This window comes from Uloborus diversus, chromosome 6, assembly GCF_026930045.1.
Source record: "Uloborus diversus isolate 005 chromosome 6, Udiv.v.3.1, whole genome shotgun sequence".
Lineage (NCBI taxonomy): Eukaryota > Metazoa > Arthropoda > Arachnida > Araneae > Uloboridae > Uloborus > Uloborus diversus.
In genome coordinates, this window is record NC_072736.1 from 16160907 (window position 1) to 16186630 (window position 25724).

General features: G+C 36.3%; 1 protein-coding gene across 1 annotated transcript in view; it reads right to left on the reverse strand.

Moving 5' to 3' along the window:
• The window catches only part of LOC129224241 (dorsal-ventral patterning protein Sog-like), a 128455-nt gene that overhangs the window by 14687 nt on the left and 88044 nt on the right, over positions 1–25724 (reverse strand). Inside the window, exons 3-4 of the mRNA XM_054858666.1 lie at positions 20884–21010; positions 7853–7924 (exon numbers count right to left, since the gene is read on the reverse strand). Coding sequence (XP_054714641.1) covers positions 7853–7924; positions 20884–21010 — 199 coding nt within the window. The remainder of the gene's footprint in view (positions 1–7852; positions 7925–20883; positions 21011–25724) is intronic.

Below are 25724 nucleotides of genomic sequence, written 5' to 3' on the forward strand. Positions count from 1 at the left end.
ATTGAAAGTATTTTATTTTCTTTCTGTTGTTTCCATAGTGACTATTTTTTTTTTTTGTTTCTCCTTATTTTTTTTTTAATGTAATAAATGAATAAGGCACTAGTGACATTATAAAACGCGTGCATCAAAATCGCATCGCTATTTTACCCTCTCCCCTGCTAGATTCATTCAGATGGAATCGTCTTTGTTCGGAAAATTGCCAAATTACATACAATCCGTGGTCAGACAGTACTAGGAAGCATTTTGCATTTTAAGAAGCGAATTTGTAAACCTTTCATCTGTACTCCATAAGCGTGATGAAATATATGCTTTTAAGATATCAAAAAGTGTCAGTTTTCTTCATCATAAACTGCGAAAAATACACGCTGTTTTTGTTTTGCATTTATACATGGGGAATATTATATTAATTTACTATTTTTGAATATTATTCATTTGTTTTTAAAAAGTTAAGAAAATGCCGCACGAACCATGAACCCAAAGATGTAAACTAGATCGAGGCCAACTCGGTTCAACTCCACCTACGCGAATTTAGCCTACAACATACAGTAAAGAAATTACATAGAGAGGCCCCGCTATACTAAGAAATTACTAGACGTTAAATCCCGGTTATCACAAATTTGCCATTTCAACTGCGCTTGCGCGCGGACTTAGCTTTTTGAGCTTTTTGTTTTAAGATTTCGTGTTGCTTGTTTACAATTAGACTGTGTTACGAGTCCCAACAAGTTAATGAATGCGATTGGAATATTTTCACAGCGATTTCGTGTTATTTTATATGAAACTACGGATATGAATAATTGTTGACTGATTATCTTTATAATATAAAGAGAAAAATGACACTTCAATATTTATTGGTTGGGGAATGTTTATTTAACATAAACTTAAAACACGTTGTGTACTTTAATGATTGGAATATGAGTACGGATATCCATCTTTTGCGGATATTTTAAGTTAAGCGTAAACAGCTTAGAATTATACATTTTTATTTTGGTTGAGGGTTCGGCTTTGTATTAGAAGTGATGCTGCAATTCTAGTACGCTCTTCTGAGGTTAAAAATTTGGCCCTGAAAAGGGCCTTTGTTTCATAGAAAAATCAGGCTCCGAATCCATTAATAATTAAGACGCAAAACTCAATCTTTACCGAGGCCTGAAAACTAAATCAGAAAAAGCTTTGAGATCTCTAATTTTTGTATGTTGCCATCTCATTTTTATTCACAAATTTCAAATGTTTGTAATTAATTTTAGCAAGATTTTTGAAATCAGCAAAGTCCGTGCGCAAGTGCAGTTGAAATGGCAAATTTGTGATAACCGGGATTTAACGTCGAGTTATGAAATTGAAGCCGGAAGTTGCACCGCTGTATCCTAAGATCCTTAGCTTCTTGAGATACATCTTGATTAAAAACACTCCATTACTGAATGTCAATTGGTTGATAATTTAAACTTGGATATCATTGCAAGTTCATGAAGCAAGTTTTTGAAATAGAATTGAAACATGAATTAAAATGCAAACCAATCCGGCAGCTACTTTATACGGTATCTTTGCGAGATTGGTAAAAACTATTCTCGCGAAGCGATCATGTTATCATAACCCCGCTCATCATTGCACCGTTGTATCCCATAATTCCGGCTTCAATTTCATCTCCTTTTTATTATAGACGGGGTCTCTCTAGGTATATTTCTTTACTCTATAGCCTACAATGAGCACAAAATGAAAAACTGATGTAGCGTGCTAAAAATTCAAACAAAACAAAAACATACGTTGCCCGTCCAGATAAGTCAGCCAGTATTAACACGCAAATTTTCTGGCCTCCCTTAAGTTTTCAGTTAAACGAGAGAGCGAGACAGATAGCTGGTTATACAAATTTTGAAGCGTTATACGGGAAAGTAAGCTCGTCCAGCTCAGGAAGAACTTAACTAAGGTTAAGCAACGTTGCTTAAGGTTAAGCAACGTGAAGACAAATTATAAGGACGGGGCAAAGGTAGATTAGTTTTGAGACAAGCGAGTGTCCGAAGTCAAGAGGATTCAAGTTTCCGGACTTGCACTATTTTATTCCTATAATGTTCAAAATTATAAGTTCAAAATTGAAAGATTGATTTTTGTAAATAATAACATTAAACAACTTCAAACCAGGGATGGGAGTCTTCAGACTTTTCTCAAATGTTTTCAGAAAATTTCAGTCTTTTAACTGTTAAAATTTTTTTTACCAATGTTAAGTTGTGCCAGTTTTTTGAAAAGCATTTTCCGCGATCAACTTACGTTTTCAAAATGCTGATGGAAGATCAGCAATAAATTGTTGCAATAAAATAATTTGAACACCTTTTGAAAAACTTCAAACATATCCTGCATCAAGTTTTGAAAAAGCATCCCTGAAAATTGTTTTTTTTAAAGGGTAGAATAAAATGTTACTTTTTTTTATTGAAAATTAAGTTTAAGTGTATTTTCAAAACTAAGTTCAAATGTATTTTCAGCGTTTTTGTACGCATTGTATTCTTACGTTCGCAAAACCATTTATACGAAAATCAAGGAGCCCTAAGTACCGCTTTCGGGCTCAGAATAAACAACTCATTGCAAGAATTTTTTTACAAAGATATGATCTGTCCTGTTAACAGTTGCGTAAAACCACGGAAGTTAAACAATAAATACGTTCTTCATAATAACAGTTCGTAGCTTTTAGCGTTTAACTCCTCTCTGACACTTAAGTTGCGTTCGGCCTTGACCCGCCACGGGCTTCAAATATTCAAAGTATGTTTTCTGACGGAATTCCGAACATTCATCTGTTTTGACAGGCAAGGGCGAAAAAGATCGGAAATCAAGTTTCGGAATGCTTGATGGATATCACCATGAAGAAAGAGATATAAGAACAGGAAGTGGCTTCCGACTCAAAAAGAGGTCGCTAATGTTTTCTTACAGATTTTTATCTCGATAATTTTAAGCTTTCCGCTATTGTTCACAAAATGTTTTTAAAAAAAAGAAAGAAAAAAACAGAATAATTAAGTGGATCCTGACCACAAGCAGGGTTGTTCGACCTGTGAATGAACAGTTCGTAATTTTAGAAGTCATTAAGATTCGGTTGAGGAAAATTCCTAGAAAAAGGGAAAATTTCATCAAGAGATTAAGAGCTTTATACAGCTATTTAAGTCAATATTTTGTAACAATTTAGTTGGTGTGATCATAAGAGTTAATTGGACTGTTTCCCATTTTTCAAAAAAAAAAAATCTGAAAGAGCATGGTGAAAAGCATGGGGTAAGTTACTATTTTTCTTGATATAGATTTATTTTCTCTCTTAAAAAAATAATCTTAAACGACACTTAACCGCTGTTTTCATCGCTGCTGACGTCTCAAGTGAGCAAATCGCTAGGTTTACCAGAATAAATTTTCAAGACACTGCCAAATTTCGCTAAAGGAAGACATTTTATTTAACTAAAAATTCTCGTTCCGCTAGTAAATTGCTCGCGGTGAAAAACGCTAGCGGGCGACTCGCAATTCCTGAACACATGGGTGTAGCCAGATGGGGAGCGGGGAGGGGCAGCTGGACCTCCCTAAAAGAGAAACTCCCCGACTCCCACGCTTTTTCGAAATGTCACCAAAGATAATTTGAATTGCAACTTTAGTACTTCCATTTCGAAACATTTCCGAGGGACAGCTACATAACCGCTTTTTCTGCCCTCATCTTAGCAAAAAATTGCATTAAGTATCTTTATTGGAGGGAAAGGAGGACTATAATTTCAAGCAGTTTCCGAGATTCGTAGTAGGGGTGGGGGGGGGGGGCAGTAACTAAAAAACACTATCTTGTTGCTCCTATGCTTGCCCCTCCTAACGGGAATCCTGGCTACGCTCATGCCTGTACATATGTTTTTTCTGAACAGTTAGTAACTTCAAGGTGAAAGCATACACCCACGGGTAAGCATTACCATAGTTGCTCGAACGCACTCAGTAAGAGCAAGGCATGAGTAAAGGTAAAAAACTAATTATGACAACTGTTTAAGCTAACTTGGGTTTAGTTCTTCAAAGATTATGTTTCCTGAGCTTTCTTCCATTTTTTGATGAAAGTTCTTTGAAAACGTGTAGTCAAAGGTCAAAGTCATGAAAAATGGTCCTTGATTTTATCTGTTTTTTTAACATCAAAAACTGAAAACCCAAAATGTGATCTTTTTTTTTCTTCCTTTTTTTCAGTTCAGAGAACCAAGACACTCGTCTCAAGAGTTCATTTTTATTATTATTTTTATTTCTATTTATTTATTTTTACTTTCTTCTATATCTAATATATAGAAGAAAGTATTGGATTCGTGCAAATTTTCGAATTTCGAATTTTGACGGATTCGAACGTTTTGAGGTGTGCTGAGTCCATTTCGACCATTTTTGGAAAATGTCTGTCTGTCTGTATGTGTGTGTGTATGTGTGTGTGTATGTGTGTGTGTGTGTGTGTATGTGTGTCACGTCTGTGTGTGACCAGTTTTTTGTGGCCGCTCTACAACAAAAACTACCGCATGAAATCGAACGAAATTTAGTACACGTATGTGCCCCTATGTGAACTTGTGCCCATTAGTTTTTGGCGCGAATTCCTCCAAGGGGGGTGGAGCAATGGGACGTTTTTCGAGTTACGCTTGCTTGCTATTCCTCAGGAAGTTACTGGCGGAATCAAACAAAATTTGGTCCATATGTTGGTATTAACAGGAACAGGTGCTGATTCAATTTTGGTGTCAACAACTCAAACGGGGGTTGAGCTATAGAACGTTTTTTGTCGTCAATTGTGACTGCTGTATCTCAAGAAATAATGAACGGAATGAAAGAAAAATTTATCGGCAAGTAGCCCTTAGTGGGTATAAGAACTGATTTTATTTTTGTGTCAACAGCTAAAAAGGGGGTAGCGCAATCACCCGTTCTTTTTTTCCATTTTGAGTGCCCTATCTCAAGAAGTAATGCTACGTTCTGGTTGAAATTTGGAATATATGTGAATCCATATGTAAACAGGCTTTGGTTCAATTTTGACGCCGATCGCTCCAAGAGGTGTTGATTTTTTTTTTTTTTTTGCGAATAAAAATATTTTTATTAATGCAACAATAAGAAAGATAAATCGTAATAGATTGTCGTCTGCGTATTTCTCGTGATTTTAATTGTATGGAAATGATCGGAAATATTATCTCAATGATTTAAAATTTTTAACTGTTGCCATCTTATGTTTGTTAACAAATAAAATATTTGTAATTAATTCAAGCAATGCTTTTATAATAACTTTCAATTTTCGCTCTTTGCTTTGCTTTTGCAATAATTCAGACATTGGAATAGTCCTCAAGTTTTTGCATGTGTAATTTTGTTTTTGTTGGGAATATTGCTTCCTCGTCAAGCATGGGGAGGGATCAGAAAAAAAAAAAAGAAAAATATAGAAGAAAGTTTCGTGATGGCCACAACATACTAGTTTTTTCTGTGGTAGTTTTGTTAAATTTAATAGTTTTAAATCTATACTGTAGATAGCGATAAATTTTCAAATTCATTAATTTATTAGCTTATAATATCAGCGGCGCACAACCTTTATTTACCCAAGGGCCGCACCGGATATTGCAATCATTTTAGCGGGCCATAAAATTTCAAAACATTTAACATGTTTTAAAAGAATATGGTCCCAAAAGTTATTTTGACGAAATTATTGAACATTTCGATCTGAAATATTTTTTGAAAATCTTAACATGGAAAAGAAAAGAAAGTTAAAAATTAAGAATTATTTTTAAAAAAAGAATAGAAGAAGAAATAATGTCAAAAAGCACAAATTGCAGATTTCTGCAATTTGTGCTGCAGTAATCTGCAATTTGTGCTTTTTGACGTTGTTATTTCTTTTTTGCTTTCTCGCGCAAAGGTATTTATTTATCTTAAGAATGGGGTTGTTTCCTTCAGTCAAAAGTAGTACTTTTAGTCACTAAAATTCATAGAATAAGCAAAAAAAAAAAAAAAAAAAACACGGACCCAGAAAATACTTTCATTTTTAGAACAGTTATTTTTTAATTATTTTTTTTTTTAATGTCCGATTTTGCAAGCAAGGCGTGGTCTTTATGACGTCACAAATGATGCTCTTTGGCGCATCTTTCTATCGCGTTTCCAGGTTATGATAATGAAGAAGCGAATTAAAATTGCGCTCTACGCTTGCTATCAACCCTATCGTTGCCAATACACGTGAATAAAGATGCGAATTAAATATTTTGTTCTGTGGATGGCAACACTCAATGGCATTTCATTATTTGTGATGTCTCGGCAGAAGTATAAACAATGAAAGCATACGATTTAAGTAATTTTTAAAAATATTAAACTTAAACAAATTATTTAAAAAATGATCAGATCCTATGTTTTTAAGCATACTCTTTCAGAAAAAAATACTTTTAAAATTTTGGAAACGACCCCATTGTTATTTTCATTACTTAATGCTTATTTTATAAATTGCATCTGTTTTTCAGAAACCAATTTCTGAACATTTGATTCAAAAACTCGGAACATTGACAACTCAGGGTTTTAGATTTGGACATAGAACAAAACAATGGGCCACAGCAGCTTCTCGGGCCGTAGGCTGGACCACTGAACTATATGCTCTCTCAAATTTTCGCTGAACGTAGCTATTCAATCACGTTCATTTCTACCCATTGTCGTTAATAACAAGAACAAAAGAATGCAATTGTTGGAAGAATTAATGTAAGCTGTGGAGAAACACATCATCACTTAAGTAACTTAACGGAATACAATCTAAAATTTTTAATTTTTAAAAACGAACCGAATTCATTCCGGAATTGTCTTAATTTTTTCTTTAAAAGATAGTAAAATTGGATTATCTTTCTTTTCAATTATGCTGAGATATTTTATGTTAGTAGATGAAAATCATTCCCTCGAAAGTACTACGGAACACTTTTTACTTCCTTTTACAATAAAGGAAGTATTGTATTCGCGAAAAAATTTTCACCCAAACACGGCCTTAATTTCCTTTTTGCTCACCCCCAAATGAAATGAGTTTTTTTTTTTTTTTTTTTTTTAACCCGACCACACGTGGATATGTGCCTAGGAACGTACAGACACATGAAATATCCATTTTGACGATCACCGAGTTAATTACGACGAGTTTTCTCGTGACGTCTGTATGTACGTATGTGTGTCGCATAACTCAAGAACGGAATGTCCTAGAAAGTTGAAATTTGGTACGTAGACTCCTAGTGGGGTCTAGTTGTACACCTTCCTTTTTCGTTGCATTCGGATGCTCCAAAAGGGGTCTTTTGCCCCTTTTTGGGAGGAAATCATTGTTAATTTCGATCCAAGTTTTGTCGCCAACTTGGCGAAAAATCGTTATAGATAGTTTGATTGGTAATGGTGACATTTTGTTTGGGACCACGGAAAATATCGTTATAGACAGGTTTATTGTTATAGACAGTAGTGTTATACACAAGTTTCACTGTTCGTTCCAAGAAATCTCAAAAGTTATTTTGGCTAAAGAATTGAACATTTCGATCTGAAATATTTTTAAAAAATCTAAATCTGCCTGATACGTATTGTATTCCGTGATGCTATTTGCTAAATCAAGTTCTTAAAGCAAAAAATAAAATACGAAAGGCCTACAAATATTATGATGAGAGAAAAAGAAGTAAATGTGCGTATAACTTTTTTTTCTTTCCTTTTACTAAAGTTTATTTTAGAAAATATTTATGCTATAAACATTCAAGCAGAAACAGGAAATAAAAGCTTGAATTTTCTGATTTCTGTCGTTCATCCCAAATCTTAAATAAATCTAATGTTTCAAAAATTTTGGTCATAATAGAAAGCTTCTTTTGCAACACAGTTTTCACTTTTCTGGCAGTATAAGTAACATCCGAAATCTTATTCTTACCTTTCAAAACTTTATCCTCATCTTCGGCTTCCAGTTTTCTAGCAGCGATGTCTTCTTCTAAATCAGCATAATCTAGAAAAAGTTCAACTCATTAGAAACTTCTGCATTAACTTCATTTTTTACAAATGAGTACCTAGTACTTTTTAAACATGATGCCACTTCATAACAACGATACATAATAGTGAGTAGTAAGTGCATACAGTAATAATAGTATAAAAAATGTATTGAAAAACTAAGTGAACAATAGCTCTTGTGATGGGCATAACAGAGAGTTGCAAGGAAGTAGGGGAATGTGGGGCAAAGTGAAATGATGAAGATTACATTTTTCAATATGAACAAATTGCTTTAAAACTTATGGTTCAAAAGGAAAAACAATATATTTAATAATAAAACATGCACTGAAACATTATTTTTTGTACCTCCAAAAAAAAGTGGAAAGTTTTCCCTTTTTTTTTTTTCATGGGGCAAAGCGAAAAATGAAAATTTCTTTGGATGAACTATCTGTTATTTAAATATTAAAGATATATTTAGTAAGTTAACCACCCTATAGTCAGGGATAAGGCAAAAATATATGAAATACACCGCCAGCTCAGTCAATTCCATCCGAGGACTGCAGTTTCGTGCTTATTAGCACTCATCAGCCCGGCATAGGAGCGACTGAGCTGGAGGTGGAAAACCTCTTAAGGAAGCCAAGAGTGCCAAACAAACTGGTAGCTGATACAGAACTAGCACTGGCCAGACGAGTGACCAAAGCAATGGTTCGGTTCAACTCGAATACAGAAGGCAAGGCAGGTATATTTAGTAAGCCCTATAGCCAGGGCTAAGGCAAAAACATGAAATACACCGCCGTATTTCATGTATTCGAGTTGAACCGAACCATTGCTTCGGTCACTCGTCTGATCAGTGCTAATTCTGTATTAGCTACCAGTTTGTTTGGCACTCTTGGCTTCCTTAAGAGGTTTTCCACCTCCAGCTCAGTCACTTCTATGCCAGGCTGATGAGTGCTAATAATCACGAAACTGCAGTCCTCGGATGGAATTGCCTGGCGGTGTATTTCATGTATTAAAGATATGTTTGCTCAAATGAATGAGTAAATAAAAGAATGATTAAATAAAAATCAAAGGATAAATTAAACAAACAAAAAATAAATTAGTTAATTAACATAATACACGGGAAAATATAAGTGAGTGAATAAAATATTGAATGAATAAGAAAATAAGTGAATGAATGAATAAAGGAATAATTAAATGAAAGAATGAAAATGAAATAATTAATAATTAAATGCTCAAGCCGCAAAGCAGAATACTTTGTGAGGTTCTGCAACGTAAAATCATTAGACCAAAACTGTTCTGCAAGTGTTTCAAGCATTGTACACGTAGAGACGTGACCATTCCCATAAATCGTGATCCCAAAATCAAAAACCCCGTTTCATACAAGATTATGAAAGGAAATCTTTATTTATTTTCAGAGGTTTCTCTCACATTTGTGAACAGAATGGAGTGGTTCTCTTCAGTCAAAAGTACTACTTTTAGTCATTGAAATAAAATTAATTTTTAAAAATGTCCAATTTTTCAAACAAGGCGTGGTTTTTATGATGTCACAAATGATGCACTTTGGCACATCTTTCTACTACGTTTCCACGTTATGAAAATCAAGCAGCGAATTAAAATTGCGCTCTACGCTTGCTATCAACCCTATCGTTGCCAATACACGTGAGTAAAGATGCGAATTAAATATTTTGTTCTGTGAATGGCAACATTGAATAGCATTTCATCATTTGTGATGTCACACGACAGAAGTGTAAACAATGAAAGCGCGCCGATTTAAGTAATTTTTTTTAAATATTAAACTGAAATAAATTACTTAAAAAAATGGTCAGTCCTATGTGCTTAAAAGCATGCTCTTTCAGAGAAAAATACTTTTAAAATTTTGGAAACGACCCCATTGTTCTACAGCTCAGCCATCTGTTCTGCGACGTACGTTGCAAATTTAGTAGCATTCTGCTTTGGGGTGCTCAAGTGATTTGATAAATTATTGAATAAGTAAACGAAATGAGCTATTTCAGTTCGTCCCATCCACTTGGTCCCGCATGCACTTAAATAACTACAAATAATTTAAAATACAAATCAGCTTAATATTAAGCAAATAAATTCTACACCGAATATTAGTAGATCTCAATTAATATTTAAAATGTTAAAAGCAAGAACAACATCATTTAATATTAATAAAAATAACTAATAACCCCACAGTGTGAGCGGAAAAGTTGAAAAACGCTGAGGTAAAGTATCGAGACGTTGTCAACGAAAAGGACTAAGACCACACTTTGTACTCAGTAAATTACCGCCCATTAGCCAGGGCTAAAGCAGAAATACATGAAATTCATGAAAGGCACTCTTGGCTTCCTTAAGAGGTTTTCCATCTCCAGCTCAGTCACTTTCCTATGCCGGGCTGATGAGTGCTAATAAGCACGAAACTGCAGTCCTCGGCTGGAAATGACTGAGTTGGCGGTGTATTTCATGTATTTCTGCTTTAGCCCTGGCTATTGGGCCCCCGGTAATTTACTGAATATACCATGCTTTGCCTTCAATCCTCGAGTTGAACCGAACCATTGCTTCGGTCACTCGTCTGGTCTGCGCTAATTGTATATTAGCTACCAGTTTGTTTGGCATTCTTGGCTTCCTTAAAAGTTTTTCCATCTCCAGCTCAGTCACTTTCCTATGCCGGGCTGATGAGTGCTAAAAAGCACGAAACGGCAGTCCTCGGCTGGAAATGACTGAGCTGGCGGTGTATTTCACACTTTGTAATTTTCCCATTGACGCAACACGATGTGAGAAAAAAAAAACATATCAAACAGTAATGAATGACAAAAACTTCTTGCCTAGAACCGCGCAATTTCTGCTAAATATGCTAAACAAATCGTGTCCTCTTTTCCAATTGTTATCAGCGGGTTCTGGAAGACTTTATCATCGGCGAAGCGCGTGTTGTCACAACAAAACTCAAACAGCGATAGCAGGCAGTTGGGAGAATAATTGAGCACTTATGCTTTTATTTGAGAAAACATGTCATCGATTATCGGGAAAAGAGGTTTTAATGGGGATGAGATAAGATAGGAGAACTTGGAAATACATTTATGATTCCCCAGTACTGCACCGGAGGAATGCATTTTGAGCCAGGAAGAAAGCAACGTGGAAAAGAAAGTAGAGGTTCGGTAAGAATGGTAAGAAGGGAAGGATAGAAAACCAGCAGATTGAGCAGAAGCGTGATAAAACTATTTATATTGAACTAGCTGCATTATTGCCCGGCTTTGCTCGGTCTACCTTGAAAATAAAAATTGTTGTCAAGTGCCGTATATTCAACAATCAGGCTTAAGTTCAAAAAAAAAAAAAAAAAGTCAATGCAAAATTTCTCTTCCTAACAATTCGCAACTACAACAAACTATAGTTAGTTGCTCGTCAAGGTTTGACGGGTGAAAATTGCTTCTCTTCTACATTTTAACGAAGCAATCGACTGTTCGGTGATATTTTGATAGTTGAAATTGTAACCCTCACTCCATTGGATTAATCCTTAACTCCAGTAGATAGCGTAAATTTTCAACCGCTTTTTCGTTTCTTCATTCCCTTGAAATGACACGGTCTTACCAGTTAAATAGTTAAGTTACCGGATCGAGTTCAGCCCTGCCACAATCAAGCCTTTCCCTGCATGTTAAACATCACCAAAACGCATTATCAAATTACCATGCCGTGGCGCGAGACATATACCCCCTGCTCCAAAAAATTCTATATTATAACAAATTACGTATATAATCGCATACAAATATTGTGCGTAACGTATTACTCGAAGTATACCCTCAGAAAAATTAATAGGAACATCACTGAGCGCGAGTTTCATTGTTGAAACATGCGGGTTACTCGATCATCGGCTATTATTTATATAAGGATTTTAAAATTTAAAATTCGTATGTGATAACAGTAGGCTACCGCTACAACGCGATTTGATAAACGTGAAATGGCTATAACGCGAGTTTTTCACGAGTAACTGACGAGAATTTTCACCCGCAACACGAAAATTTTCGGTAGGGAATCGCGATACGTACGCATGGGCTTCGTTATTGGTTACTTAATATTGATTGTGAGAATGGACTTTCATCCCTTTAGCGTTACTGACAGCTGGAATTCCCACGCTGTACTATTCTATCGCTTAGTTAGATTGCATAAAAATTCACTCGGCATTTTTTCATTTATTTCTTTCTCCTTTAACATGAAAGGTGATGAAAAGTAATAGCACCTATAAGCGCGCTGCTTCATCTTAAGTTTGAGGACGGAAAGAACAAGAGAAAGTTTGACAATTTCAGGAAAGGTAAAGATTATCGATGAGATTGGACCAACTAAAAAGTGCCTCGAAGGTGTTTAAAACTTATTTTCAACATTGAAGCTCTCAAAGTAGTGTCTAAGAAAAATACAAACATAATGAAAATGAACCGGCCGTTGTGTTATGGACTAAAGAGACCAGGAAGAGGAGTGTTACCATAGATGTAAACATTATAATACTGAGTAGAGAATTTATGGGAAAAAATATCCTACAAAACTTTCGCTTTAAATGTGAGTCAATCAAGTTTCTGAGCACTAAAAATTCTGACATTCTCGAAACAAATGTTGATAGAATGTTGTAAATTTTCGCTGCGGACTACCCAAGTAGTACGCACCGTGGGGAGATGGTTGAACAACGGTGGTCAACTGTAGAAACCGGTGGGGTATGGTGGGTTGGCAACAAACGATGAGCCAACGATGGCCCTATAGTTTCTGGGCATCATTGGGCCTGCCAACCGTGAATATTTTCGATCGGCTATCGTTGGGAAATTGTTTGGCACTGTAGCAGATCGTTGGCACTTCGTTGGCAAATGGTGGGTTGGGTAACGGTTGCCAATGCGGACATTGCCTACCGTTGACCAACCATAAGCTTCACAGTTAACCAATCGATTGTGCTACAAGGGTACAAGTTCTACGCGATTTTAGAACAAAAATATCGGATGAGTACCTTTTGCTCGAATAGGCTTTTTTTTTTTTTAATTTCGATAGTCCTCGACATTCTCACCGAATTTCCAAAAGTGCAAAAATCTAGCAATAAAAAAAAGTTGCATTCACGTCGAATCGTGAGGTATCGCCCGAAAGCGTACAAAGGAGCGCAATTAAACGCTGGAATACACCCGCATTCCAACCGCGCCTCACCACCACATGAATAAACATCGATTCAAATGGAGTAGAAAATACTGTTTAGAGGGAATTCTCACTTTTACGCCTCCAGACCCCCAACAATGCACCTTCCGAGGGCACAACAATAACAAATGGCGCGAAAAAACACGTGGCTCACGGCGGGCAGTCCTCGACAAAGGCCTATTAAATCCCATTGAGACCGGGTTCTCAAACACATAGAGGCGGGCAATAAACGGTGAGAATATATACGAGGTGTCGCAGAAAGGAGGGGGCTGGGCTGTTCCCACAGGTTTATGGCCCAACAATGGCGGCCGCAAATCCTCGCTGCCATTCAAGGGGTCACGCGCCTTCCCTTTTTTCCCGGGAGAACCTCTTCCGAAAAGGGTGGTCGAAATCTCTCACGCACCACCTTCGAGTGTGTCCGGGACGAAGGTATCAATTCAGGGAGCTTTACTCCCGGCGATCTCCCTCTTCCACTCTCCTTCTCCCCGGCATTTCCGACTCCCCAAGAACACAAAAGCGAAACTGACCGACCAGCCGCTGGATATTGGTTGTTTCGACAATCCCCGTTAATTCCTGGAAGGAAAAATCCACCTGAGTGCACAGAAACTTATTTTCCCTGGAATGACAATACGAATAACCAGCCCCTTCCTTCACTTTTTGCATGCCATGCATTCCTTTTCAAGACTCATAAACCTTTGAAAATACAAGGGTCAATCCAAAAGTAAAGTTCCCACCAAATTTACAAATACAGAGGACACCGGTTAATTGACTCAGTCGCTTTAATGAATCAAATTATCAAAAACAGAAAAAATCCAATTTTATTGAATTAGCCGCGTAATTGAATCAGCCGCTTTATGGAATCAAAACTGTTTCGAACAAACGTGATTCATAAAGCGGCGGCCACTGTATGCAGCAGTCTTTTCTCATTGAAATTTACATCGTTGGAAAGAAAAAATGTGTTTCTCCATTTTTATTATAATCGTCATCTTTTTCTGTGCATTATTGTCGACTGTGCCCTAACTTCTGTATCGAGTGTCACAGAATTCCACCGCCAACCTGGTGAGAAAGCGTTTCACACCTTTTTTGACTTCGTCGTCTCTTCAGAAGCATTGGCCACCAAAGTGTTCCTCAAACTTCGAAAAGAAATGGTAATCAGTAAACTCGAGACCCGGACTGCAATAAAGAACGGAGTGTATTCAGTAAATTACCGCCCATTAGCCAGGGCTAAAGCAGAAATACGTGAAATACACCGCCAGCTCAGTCATTTCCAGCCGAGGACTGCAGTTACGTGCTTATTAACACTCATCAGCCCGGCATAGGAAAGTGACTGAGCTGGAGATGGAAAACCTCTTAAGGAAGCCAAGAGTGCGAAACAAACTAGTAGCTAATATAGAATTAGCATAACAGACGAGTGATCGAAACAATAGTTTGGTTCAACTCGAAGATTGCAGCCAAGGCAAGGTATATTCAGTAAATTACCGCCCATTAGCCAGGGCTAGAGTAGAAATACGTGAAATACACCGCCAGCTCAGTCATTTCCAGCCGAGGACTGCAGTTTCGTGCTTATTAGCACTCATCAGCCCGGCATAGGAAAGTGACTCGGGCTGATGAGTGCTAATAAGCACGAAATTGCAATCCTCGGCTGGAAATAACTGAGCTGACCGTGTATTTCAAGAACGGAGTGGTTTTTTGACTGTCATGTCCCACTCTGGCGGTGGAATTCTGTGACATTCGATACAGAAATTAAGGTATCGTCGACAATAATGCACAGAAAAAGATGGCGATTATGTATAAAAATAGAGAAACGTTTTTTCTTTCCAAAGTTGTAAATTTCAATGAAAATAGACTGCTGTATATTTGTAAAACTGATGGGAACCTTACTTTTGAATCAACCCTCGTACTATCTGTAAAATTCTATCATCCTTATAAATGCTAAGTATCGAATGCAGCCGGACTACCGAATAACTTAATTTAAAAGAAGACTCACCTAAATATTAGGGAACTTTAAAATTATTTCACAATACCGATGAGAACAGAAAAAAAAAGCAACACTTTTTTAAATGGGGAAAAAAAAGACAGCAATAATCCAATTTAAAATCTCAGAACTATCTATTTAAAATCTCAGAAGCGACTTAGAAGTCGTCGAGTAAGTTAAAGTAAAACCAAACCAATATAGATGGTAGTTGATAGGGATATTATAGAAAACAAAAGTAAGGCCAGAAAAGTGATAAAGGGTACTTTTAGAAGGATTTTAGCTGTTGCGTGTGGGGGGGAGTGTTTATTTTGTTAGTAACACAAACAAGTTACACAAAACTTTACTAATGGATACATTGGAAAATTGCAAATGAACTGCAACAGTTAAAGAAAAATGATCAATAAAAAGCAGAAAGTGAAAATGTTTGAAATTTATATATTGTACTGATTGAGAAAAGGAAAATTTGGAGATTAAACGAGTCAAAAATTTGAAGATTAATGTATTTTTTTAATGCAATTTTATCACAAGTGCATCAATACAATGTTCAAAGCTGCTCACCGTTCAAAAGAAAGGTCGTTTATTTTTTAAGTGAACGAACGGATCCGTTCATTTTAAGGATTCATTCTTTTTAACCCGTTCGTTCATGAATGACACATCTCTAGTTACTAGGAAAACTTAAAATGGCGCGTAAAAAAAGTATGAGCCTAAAAAATTTCTTTCATAACTTTTGAACTCACTTAGTAGTGAAAAACAACTAGTAAAAAAATTAGGGAAATCAAAAATGTCGAGCAACATGGCCTGGGGGACTTCTAATGGATTGTGGAAGCAACAAACACTTATAGAATAGGGTAGTTTCCCGCCCCTCCCATTTTACTTCCTTTTACAAAAAAGGAAGTATTGTATTCGCGAAAAAAATTTCACTCAAAAATCGGCCTTAATTTCCATTTTACTCACTCCCGAATGAATGTTGAGTTTTTTTTTTTTTTTTTTCCGACCCGACCATACGTGGATATATGCCTAGGAACCTACAGACATCCGAAACATCCATTTTGACGACCCCCGAGTTAATTACAACGAATTTTCTCGTGACGTCTGTATGTACGTATGTATGTGCGTATGTGTGTATGTATCTCGCATAACTCAAGAACGGTATGTCCCAGAAAGTTGAAATTTGGTACGAAGACTCCTAGCGGGGCCTAGTTGTGCACCTTCCCTTTTGGTTGCATTCGGATGGTTCTAAGGGGGTCTTTTGCCCCTTTTTAGGGGGAAATCATTGTTAATTTCGATTTAAACTCAAGTGGTGTTATAATTTGTCGGAACTTGGTGATATATCGCCAGTCTTTTGGTTGCCAAGTTTTGTCACCAAATTTGGCATTTTTTTTTTAAGTTCAAATTTGGTTTCAATTTGGCCACTGTTGATGATATTTAGAGTGTAAACAATTGAGTCACATTAAAATTGCCAATAATGGGGAAATGGTATTAAATTGGAGTAAAAGGAAGTCATGTGATGCACACATCAGCTCGTTAAAAAAAAAAAAACTTCTGCAGGAGCATGGTCGATAACATGGGGTGAGTTACTCCCTTTTCTCAATTTTTACTTATTTTCTAAAAAATAATCTTAAAAGACGTCCAGTCGTCGTTTTCGCTGCTGACGTCACAAGTGAAAAAGTCGCTAGGGTTACCAGTACGAAGCTTCAGGACATTTTCAAACTTCGTCAAATGAATATTTTATTTAACTAGCAATAGGGTGGTTTTCTTCAGTCAAAGGTAGAACTTTTAGTCACTGAAGTTGATAGAATAAGCGAAAAAAAAAAAAAAAACATGGAACCAGAAAATACTTCCATTTTCCCAACAGTTATTTTTTAATTAACTATTTTAAATGTCCTATTTTTCAAACAAGGCGTGTTCTTGATGACGTCACAAATGATGCTCTTTGGCGCATCTTTTATTCGCCAAGCTTTGTTATGATAACCAAGAAGCGAATTAAAATTTTGCTCTACGCTTGCTATCAACCATATCGTTGCCAATACACGTGAGTAAAGATGCGAATTAAATATTTTGTTCTGTGAATGGCAACATTGAATGGCATTTCATCACTTGTGACGTCACACGACAGAAGTGTAAACAATGAAAGCTCACCAATTTAAGTAATTTTTTAAAAATATTAAACTTAAACAAATTATTTTGAAAAATGTCAGATCCCATGTTTTTAAGCATGCTCTTTCAGAAAAAAATACTTTTAAAATTTTGGAAACGACCCCATACTCGTTCCGCTAATAATTGCTCGCAGTGAAAAATCTCAAAAAGGCGATATCTTGCCAAAGAAAAAAAAAAATAATAATGAATAAATAAATAAAAATAATAATAAAGTTTAAGGTTGGGGAAACAAGTATTTTCTAGCTCCACGGTTTTTTTTTTTTTTTTTTTTTTGAGCAATCACAATTGCTTATTGCTTTCATTTGACTGTTTTGATGTCCTATCATTTTATTTTCCTGCCAACACCCTCTGCAGCACCACCGTCACGTCGATGGGCCGGCCTCGCGATGCTGCTCCTCTAGCGAAAACCGTCTCCAGGTTGCGTCAATATCCTAAACTTACACGCATACATACACGCACGTACATACACACTCATACATACATACACCTACACACACAAACACCTACACACACAAACACATACACACATACATACGGACACCTACACATACACAGACACCTACACACCACTACCCACACACTCATGCCTGCACACAGACACAAACACATATGCCTACACACGCATACACATAACCACCCACACACTCATACCTGCACGCAGACACAAACACATATGCCTACACACATACACATACACGCCTGCAAACATACACATACCCCCTACACACATACCTCCCACACACATAAACAAACACACTCGTGATTGCGAAAAACATAATTTGAATTCAAGATGTCAAAATTCAAATAATTTTTTTTTTTTTTTTCATTCCTGTTTGCTCGATCCATTTCAGTGACTGAAAGTAGTACTTTTGACTGAAGGAAACACCCCATTCAACACGGCACTTCCGCTTGCCCATTGCAGGCAAGTATGAACAACTTTCGCACGTCTGCAGGGGCTCTATGGTCTCATCTTGCCAGCCGTTGCAGCAATTCGACGCAACCACCGGACGAAATGAAATCGACGTCATCATCACCTGCATTCCATCTTCCTCATCATTAGCACCCTCTCGGGTGCCCGGCAAGTGGGTTAAGAGAGGCGGACCGCGGGAGATTGTTAGCGCGCTCGTCCTCCCCGCCAGCTTTATTGCCGGCTTGGTATGCGACGGATCCACCTTCGCATGCCACTTGTTGCGCCTCAAAGGCTGGTGAATCCACATTTCGGGATATTTTCGGTCTCTAAGCCTTTCGCAAGCGATCCGATTTGCTTTCTTTCCGGACTAAAAATACGAGACTGTTACTTCTCATACCGATGTGGAGTGGAGCTGTTTCTCACCTGGTAGTTTTCGTTTGCTTTAATACAGGAGGAAGTTTGCGAGCTGCTCTGAAATGGCGTCTTCTTTTCGTGCACACAAAGTTTTCACTTTAAAAGCGTATGTTTGGAAATCTTTTGCTTATATTTTGTACTAGTGGTACCCGCACGGCTTTGCCCGTAATAGAAAAATTAAAAGATTTTTTGTTTCGCCTGTATATTTAAAGGTATGTATGGTGAATTTTCTCGCCAATTGGCTTGTACCCACGTTACAGTTCCACGTTATGATAATTTCGTATCTCGCCAATTGGCTTGTGCCCATGTTACAGTTCCACGTTATGATAATTTCGTAATTTACTCGTACATCTTATGATATTTTTGTTCTTAAAATTGGAATAGAAAAAGAACCACATCGAATTTTCGAAAAATCGGTTCGAGGTGCACACCCCCATGCTACAAACTAACTTTGTGCCAAATTTCATGAAAATCGGCCGAACGGTCTAGGCGCCATGCGCGTCACAGAGATCCAGACATCCTCCGGATAGAGAGGCTTTCAGCTTTATTATTAGTAAAGATATCTCTGAAATTAATAAGAACATTCACGTGTGATACAGAAGAATCTCGTTAAAATAAAACAGTTCAAGAAGAAATTAAAAAAAAAAAATTCTTCATATATTGATTCCCAGCTGCGTCGCCCGGCGTTGTATAGTCTGCGTCGAAAAGAAAAGTTGTTTCAAGTGACTCATGTTCAACAATCAGGCTTAAATTAAAGTTGGAAACAAAGCAAAATTTCCCATCAACATGCACATAAGAGCAATTTTACGACTTCAGCATCAAAACACTTATGCGCTAAATTTAGCAAAGATCCAACGTAAACTGGATTTCTATAAGGAACATACAACCCAAATATAACCATTCTTATACATTATAGATAGATTTATTTGTAAATTTCAAAATAAGAAATAAAAAATCGACAACATAAAAACATTGATTTCCAGAAAAATACAGGGCTGTGGGTACGGGAGTCGAAGAGTTTAAAATTCCATGAGGATGAGTCGCTCCTTTATTTTAAAACGTCTTCAAATTTGATCAGGATAATCCATCAGATGAACGAAGGCCGGATGAACGGGATTCTACTGAATCATTTCCACAATAACTTTCCGTGGATTGCCTGATTTTTGTTTACTAATGGAATACAAAAGATCTTTAGAAATTATATTCTTCAATGGGGTTGTTTCCTTCAGTCAAAAGTTCGAGTTTTAGTGACTGAAATTAATAGAATAAGCAAAAAAAAAAAAAAAAAAAAAAATTTAAATGTCCGATTTCTGAGTTAAGGCATGGTTTTTATGACGTCACAAGACGTGCCACTCCACTGACGCGCTGAATGCTTTTACACATGCCGACTACCGCGTTTCCAGGTTATGATGAGATTAAGAAGCGAATTAAACATTGAGCTCTACGCTTGCTATCAACCATATCGTTGCCAGTATATGTGACCATGTGAGCAAGGAAGTGAATTAAATACTGCGCTCTGCACTAATGGCATCTGTGAATGGCATTTAATCACTTGTGATGTCACGCCAGGAAAGCGTAAAAAAAATAAATTGTATTTGCGCACCGATTAAACTAACTGTTAAAAAATATTAAATTTTGTCAAATTATTTAAAAATTGGTTAAATCCTATGTTGTTCAGCATGCTCTTTCAGAAAAAAAAGAAAACTTTTAAAATTTTGGAAACAACCCAGTTGGGAGCTCCCGGGAGAGGATTCCTAGAATATATTTCGGATTTTTAATGTTCCTACTATTATTCTACATTTTTCAATTTAAAAATAAAAAGATGCTGCAGGCAATACTTTCGATTACAATTAATCGTTTCTAATTATTCAGAAGAAGAACTAAAGTGTTTATTTTTCAGTAATCTTTATCTTTACCAATAATAAAGCTGAAAGTCTCTCTGTCTGGATGTCCGGAGGATGTCTGGATCTCTGTAACGCGCATAGCGCCTAGACCGTTCGGCCGATTTTCATGGAATTTGGCACAAAATTAGTTTATAGCATGGAGGTGTGCACCTCGAAGCGATTTTTCAAAAATTCAATGTGGTTCTTTTTCTATTCCAATTTTAAGAACAAAATAATCATAAGATGGACGAGTAAATTACGAAATTATCATAACGTGGAACCATAACATGGGCACAAGCCAATTGGCGAGATACGAAATTATCATAACGTGGAACCGTAACATGGGTACAAGCCAATTGGCGAGAAAATTCACCATACATTATTTGTAAATATACAGGCGAACCAAAAGACCTTTTAATTTTTCTATTACGGGCAAAGCCGTGCGGGTACCACTAGTACTATAATAAAACAACAATTACCTTCTCCAGGGCATGTTTTGCAACAACGTTGGGGAAGCAGAACGGGATCTTCGCAAGTAGGCTTCGGACAATCGTTCTTGATGTTTTTACAGCGAACACGGGATATAATTCGGCGCTTGCGTTGGACCTGGAAAATAAGAGAATGAGCACATTTAGTTACACCGACTGTTTCAATTTCTTATATAATTAAAGACAGACTATGGACTGTTGTTTTACTTATTTTTTTATTATTTGAGCATTTTTGTATTGTTTTTGTTAACTTACATTCTGATAAAAACATTTCGCAATAAATTAATAGTTCATTAAATAATTTTTCGATGAAAAAATGGCATTTTCAAACAAAGTAAAATCATTAAACAGTATAACGGCATAACTGAAACGGCATCAACTAAAAAAGAGCGAAAACAAAAATATATATAAATAGTCAAATAACTTAGTTTTAAAAACTCTAGCAATTAAAAGAAGTATCTTGAGCTGTGAGAAATGTGTATCTGTCATGTCTCCGCCTCCTCGTTCCAATCTCTAGCAATCAAAAGAAATATCTTGAGCTGTGAGAAATGTGTATCTGTCTGTACCCCCCCCCCCCCCCCCGTTTCAATGATTTCTAAATGAATTATCCTATTTAAAATTTTGAAGGGAAAAAAAGGGGGTCTAAAAATATTTACCAGAACATCTAAGTCGTTTGCTTTATTTTTCATTTCTTCATATTCTACTTCATAGTCCAAATGCAATTTAGTAAATATAGTACAGTTGAATTCTCTTAATATGATCACGTTTAATACGAAATCACAGCTAAAGCGAACATTTTGTTCGTTAAGTTTGGTTTGCTATCTAATTACATTAAAAATTTCACGTATAATACGTAAATAAAATTGAAAGTTTCGGCTAAGACGAACAAAAATTTCTGACCTCTTTACTTAAAATGTTCGGGGTTAAATATTTTAATTTTCTTTTTCAGAAAACATTCATTATTTTGTTAGGTAGTAGAAGTCCCAGTGTGTAAAGAGAAAAATATATTAAATATTTTATACAGAAAATAAAGTCCGTACATTTGTTTACCTGTGGACAACATATTCCGCGATTTTCGATTATCATTTTGCTTTTATAATATTTTCCAAAAACATCCATGTATAAGAAAGGAGTGATTAATTTTCCGAATGTATTAATATTTAGATTACTATGTGTGAATTAGTAGTAATGATTTTTAAATATAGGTAAGCATTTCTTCGTTTTTTCACAGTATCACTCATTTACGGTTGTTACGAATAACGGCTAATACGAACAAATGCGTTAATTTTTGACATTTCGTATTAACCGAGTTCAACTGACATATATTTTCATATTGCTTTATTATTTAAATAAATATGCTTACTTTGAGGCGACTTTGTTAAAAAAAACGAACTGTCAGAGAGGATTGGTGGTTTGGAAGGGAGAGAAAACTTTCGTATACAGTACCCGCCACTAATAAAATCACTGGATTATAAAATCAGCCGCTTTTTAAAATCAAAACTGGAAGAACAGAGTCATTGCAATATCAAACATATGCTAAAACCATCCTTAATAAAATCACTATCGCCGTTTTACAAAATCAAACTTTTAGATGTCATACGTAAAATTTTGATAAGGAAGCACCAAGAAGTGAAGGAATCTCAGAAGGTGAGGAGATCTCAGTGTCAAACTTGCCCTCTGTAATAGACGTCAAAAAAAGTGTTTGATGTTAACCGATGCACTATAGAGCAAAGAGGAAAATATAACGTATAAAGTTACAAAACGTTTTGAACATTTTGTTAACTTTCAAACTAGATTGAATCTTAACTTTTCCATTGTGGTAAAGTATTACTGTATGGTTGTTTAATTAAAACCCTTGTGCAAATAAAAAGAAATATGTACCTCATGTTTATTTAAAACGTCAACTGTATTTTGGGACACTTCAAACAAAAATAAATGAAATAAATTTATTTCGTTTTTAGAGTTGTATTTAAATTTCAAAACCTTTCATTCTTTAAGTGAGAGTATGCATGTCGGTTTATAAAATCAGCCGTTTCATAAAATCAAGTATCCTCAGAACGAATGTGATTTTAATAAGCGGCGGGCACTGTATATTTATTTTATTTTTCCGTCAAAAAGATTACTATTTTCAACCCTTCTAGAATTCAGCAGAGGCCTTTCAATAAGACGGAAATCTGACCTAAGACGGAAAATCCTGCACCAAAGGAAAGCAATCTGTCATCCACATAGTGAGTGGAGCAATTTTCGTTTCACGACGCTCCATTTGTGTCTTTACTTTCGAGTTTAAAACTGCGGGACGATCAGCACTTTCCCCGACACTTAAATTTGCATTTCTATGGCACAAGTGTGTACCAAAATAAATACCACTCCTCCGCCGGCATTGTCTTCATCTCGGAAAAATGCTTTCCCGCACCCTCTCCGTCTCCGAGTGACGAACACGCCCGCGAAAAGATGTCCTTCCCTGTCGCGCAACTCCGAGTGCAACGAACCCGAAGGGAGGCTGACACCGCACCCATCATCCCTCGGCTCACTCAGCCGATGCCCATCCAGATTCTCCTCTCCCGCTTCACTCTCGGTCCCGTTCACTTCGCTACGCTTGAATCCTGGAGTCTCCTAGGCAGTGATGCTCCCATCAATTTTTCTGAGGGTATACTACCAGTAATACATTACGCACAATATGTCTTACATATATACAGTCGGACCTCGATATAAGATCACTCCACGGGACTTCACAAAACTGACCTTATAAGCGGGGTGACCTTATAACCGATTCATATATATTTATTGATAAATAAGGATGTATTTACAAGGATGTACGCATTAATTCTTTTCAAAATTCAATACGCCTAAAAACATCAGTTAATCTTTATATACAAAAATGAATGTTTGTCTGTATGTCGTCCATGAACTCAAAAACTACCCGGCAGATTTGGCTGAAACTTTCACCGTTTGTTTTTTTTTGGTACTGGGAATGTTTATAGACCAGTTCGAAAAAAATCCGATCGATAGTTCCTTTTTTATTCCAATTTAAGTCACAATCCATTGGATAAATACGAATAAAATTATCGGCTGCAGAAATTAATTCGCGTGAAAGATCTCATTGATAAGAAGTTAGCTGTTGCCATTTTTCTTGAGTTTGAACAAATAAATTCTTTCTTTATTGTTGAATGGCTTTTCATGCAACGGGGGGATTTAAAACTTTTTCTATTTGATATTTTTAGCGATTGATTGATCTTGCAAACTGCGTGAGTACAAAATTTGAGTATAGTCACGGCTTCACTTGATACCTGGACCGATTATTATGAAAATTGCTATATATATGTATTTTTCCACCGAGAAGGTGTATAATATGCTCATTGAAGCCACTCGCCACCAGGTGGCAATGCAGAGTAGCAACTTCTGCCCCGTTCAACCGATTGTCATGAAAATCAGTATAATGATGTATTTTTTTGTTGGCGTAGCAACGCGCGTCGGGTACAGCTAGTAAAGAATTAAATTAGATAATAGTAATGTACATATTTTGGTACTATTTGGTGGTTTAACGGAAGTTCTGTAAGTCTTGGATTTTTTTCAAGCACGGGAAATGTCAGACCTCTACTCCCTCTCGTACTTTTAAGAGTGATACAAAGAGTCAAATAGCACCTTTAAGAGGATGCCGCTGATGCCACAACGTTTCAGTTTCACCCAACGTTTCAGGTGCCATATGCAACCAGCAGTTTTAAAGTGTACAATGGTTCCGTGGGAAAAAGCAGCATTTTCGGAATAGATAACGGAAACAACAAACTGAAAAACTATTCTACGAAATTAATACGCTCTCATGTTGCAAATTAGTGCTCAGTTTATTCTAGAAAGTTTGTGGCTTGATGTGTCTGCCAAATTAGCGAAGATGTCGTCACAGTTGATACAAAAGTTACTGTAGAAGTGCGTTTGCAGATATGTACCTCAAAAGGGTGAGTGACAGAGACGAAGTTATCGTATTTTTTTGCCACTCACACCAGACCCCTTGACACAGAATGACGTCTGGGAGACGTCATGTGCATTGTAGGCTTGACGTCCAAGATATGTCATTTATTTTATTAAAATTATATACAACTAGCTGCGTTGCCCGGCTTTGCCCGGTTACCTTGAAAAAAAAAAAAATAAAAAAAAATAAAACCCATCGCGTTAAGTGAAGTATCTTCAATAACCAGGATTAAATGAAAGAAAAAAAACCATCATGCAAAATTTTCTCGCCAAACAATGACGACAGATACTAAAATACTTTTAAGAAATTAAAATAAAATGAGAAAGATGAATTTAAAAGGCGTAACCATGGAAACATAAAATAAAATAAGTTTAAGAATTGAAAATGAGAAAGATGGAAATATATAATGGATTCAAAAAGCGTTACCGTGGAAACGCAAAATAAAATGGTTAAAAAGTTGAATAGAGAACAGATTTTTGAACTTCATTTAATTCGTTTGTAACTTTTTTTCTAATGGAGATAGAGGGTTAAACTTACGACCTTAGGTCGAGTTCGATCTGGAGTAAAAAAAAGCAGCTGTTTCCAATGCTGTCAAAAAGAAAACTGTGGGACAATTCCTTCACTTTTTATTGATGGATTTAATGAAGAAAGTAGTTCCTAAATTTCAGCTAAGCCTAAAAAAATTCGAGCTAAAAACGTAAAAAACTCCCGCCGTAATTAAGTTAGAGCATTGGAACAAATTGGATAGAACGTGGAAAATTCTTCCCTTTCCAACGATATATAATATTACTATTTGCGAGTAATTTTTCACCCCCATATTCGGGAATTTATGTGAAAATTGGGCCTAAACTAGAATAAAAAAAGAACT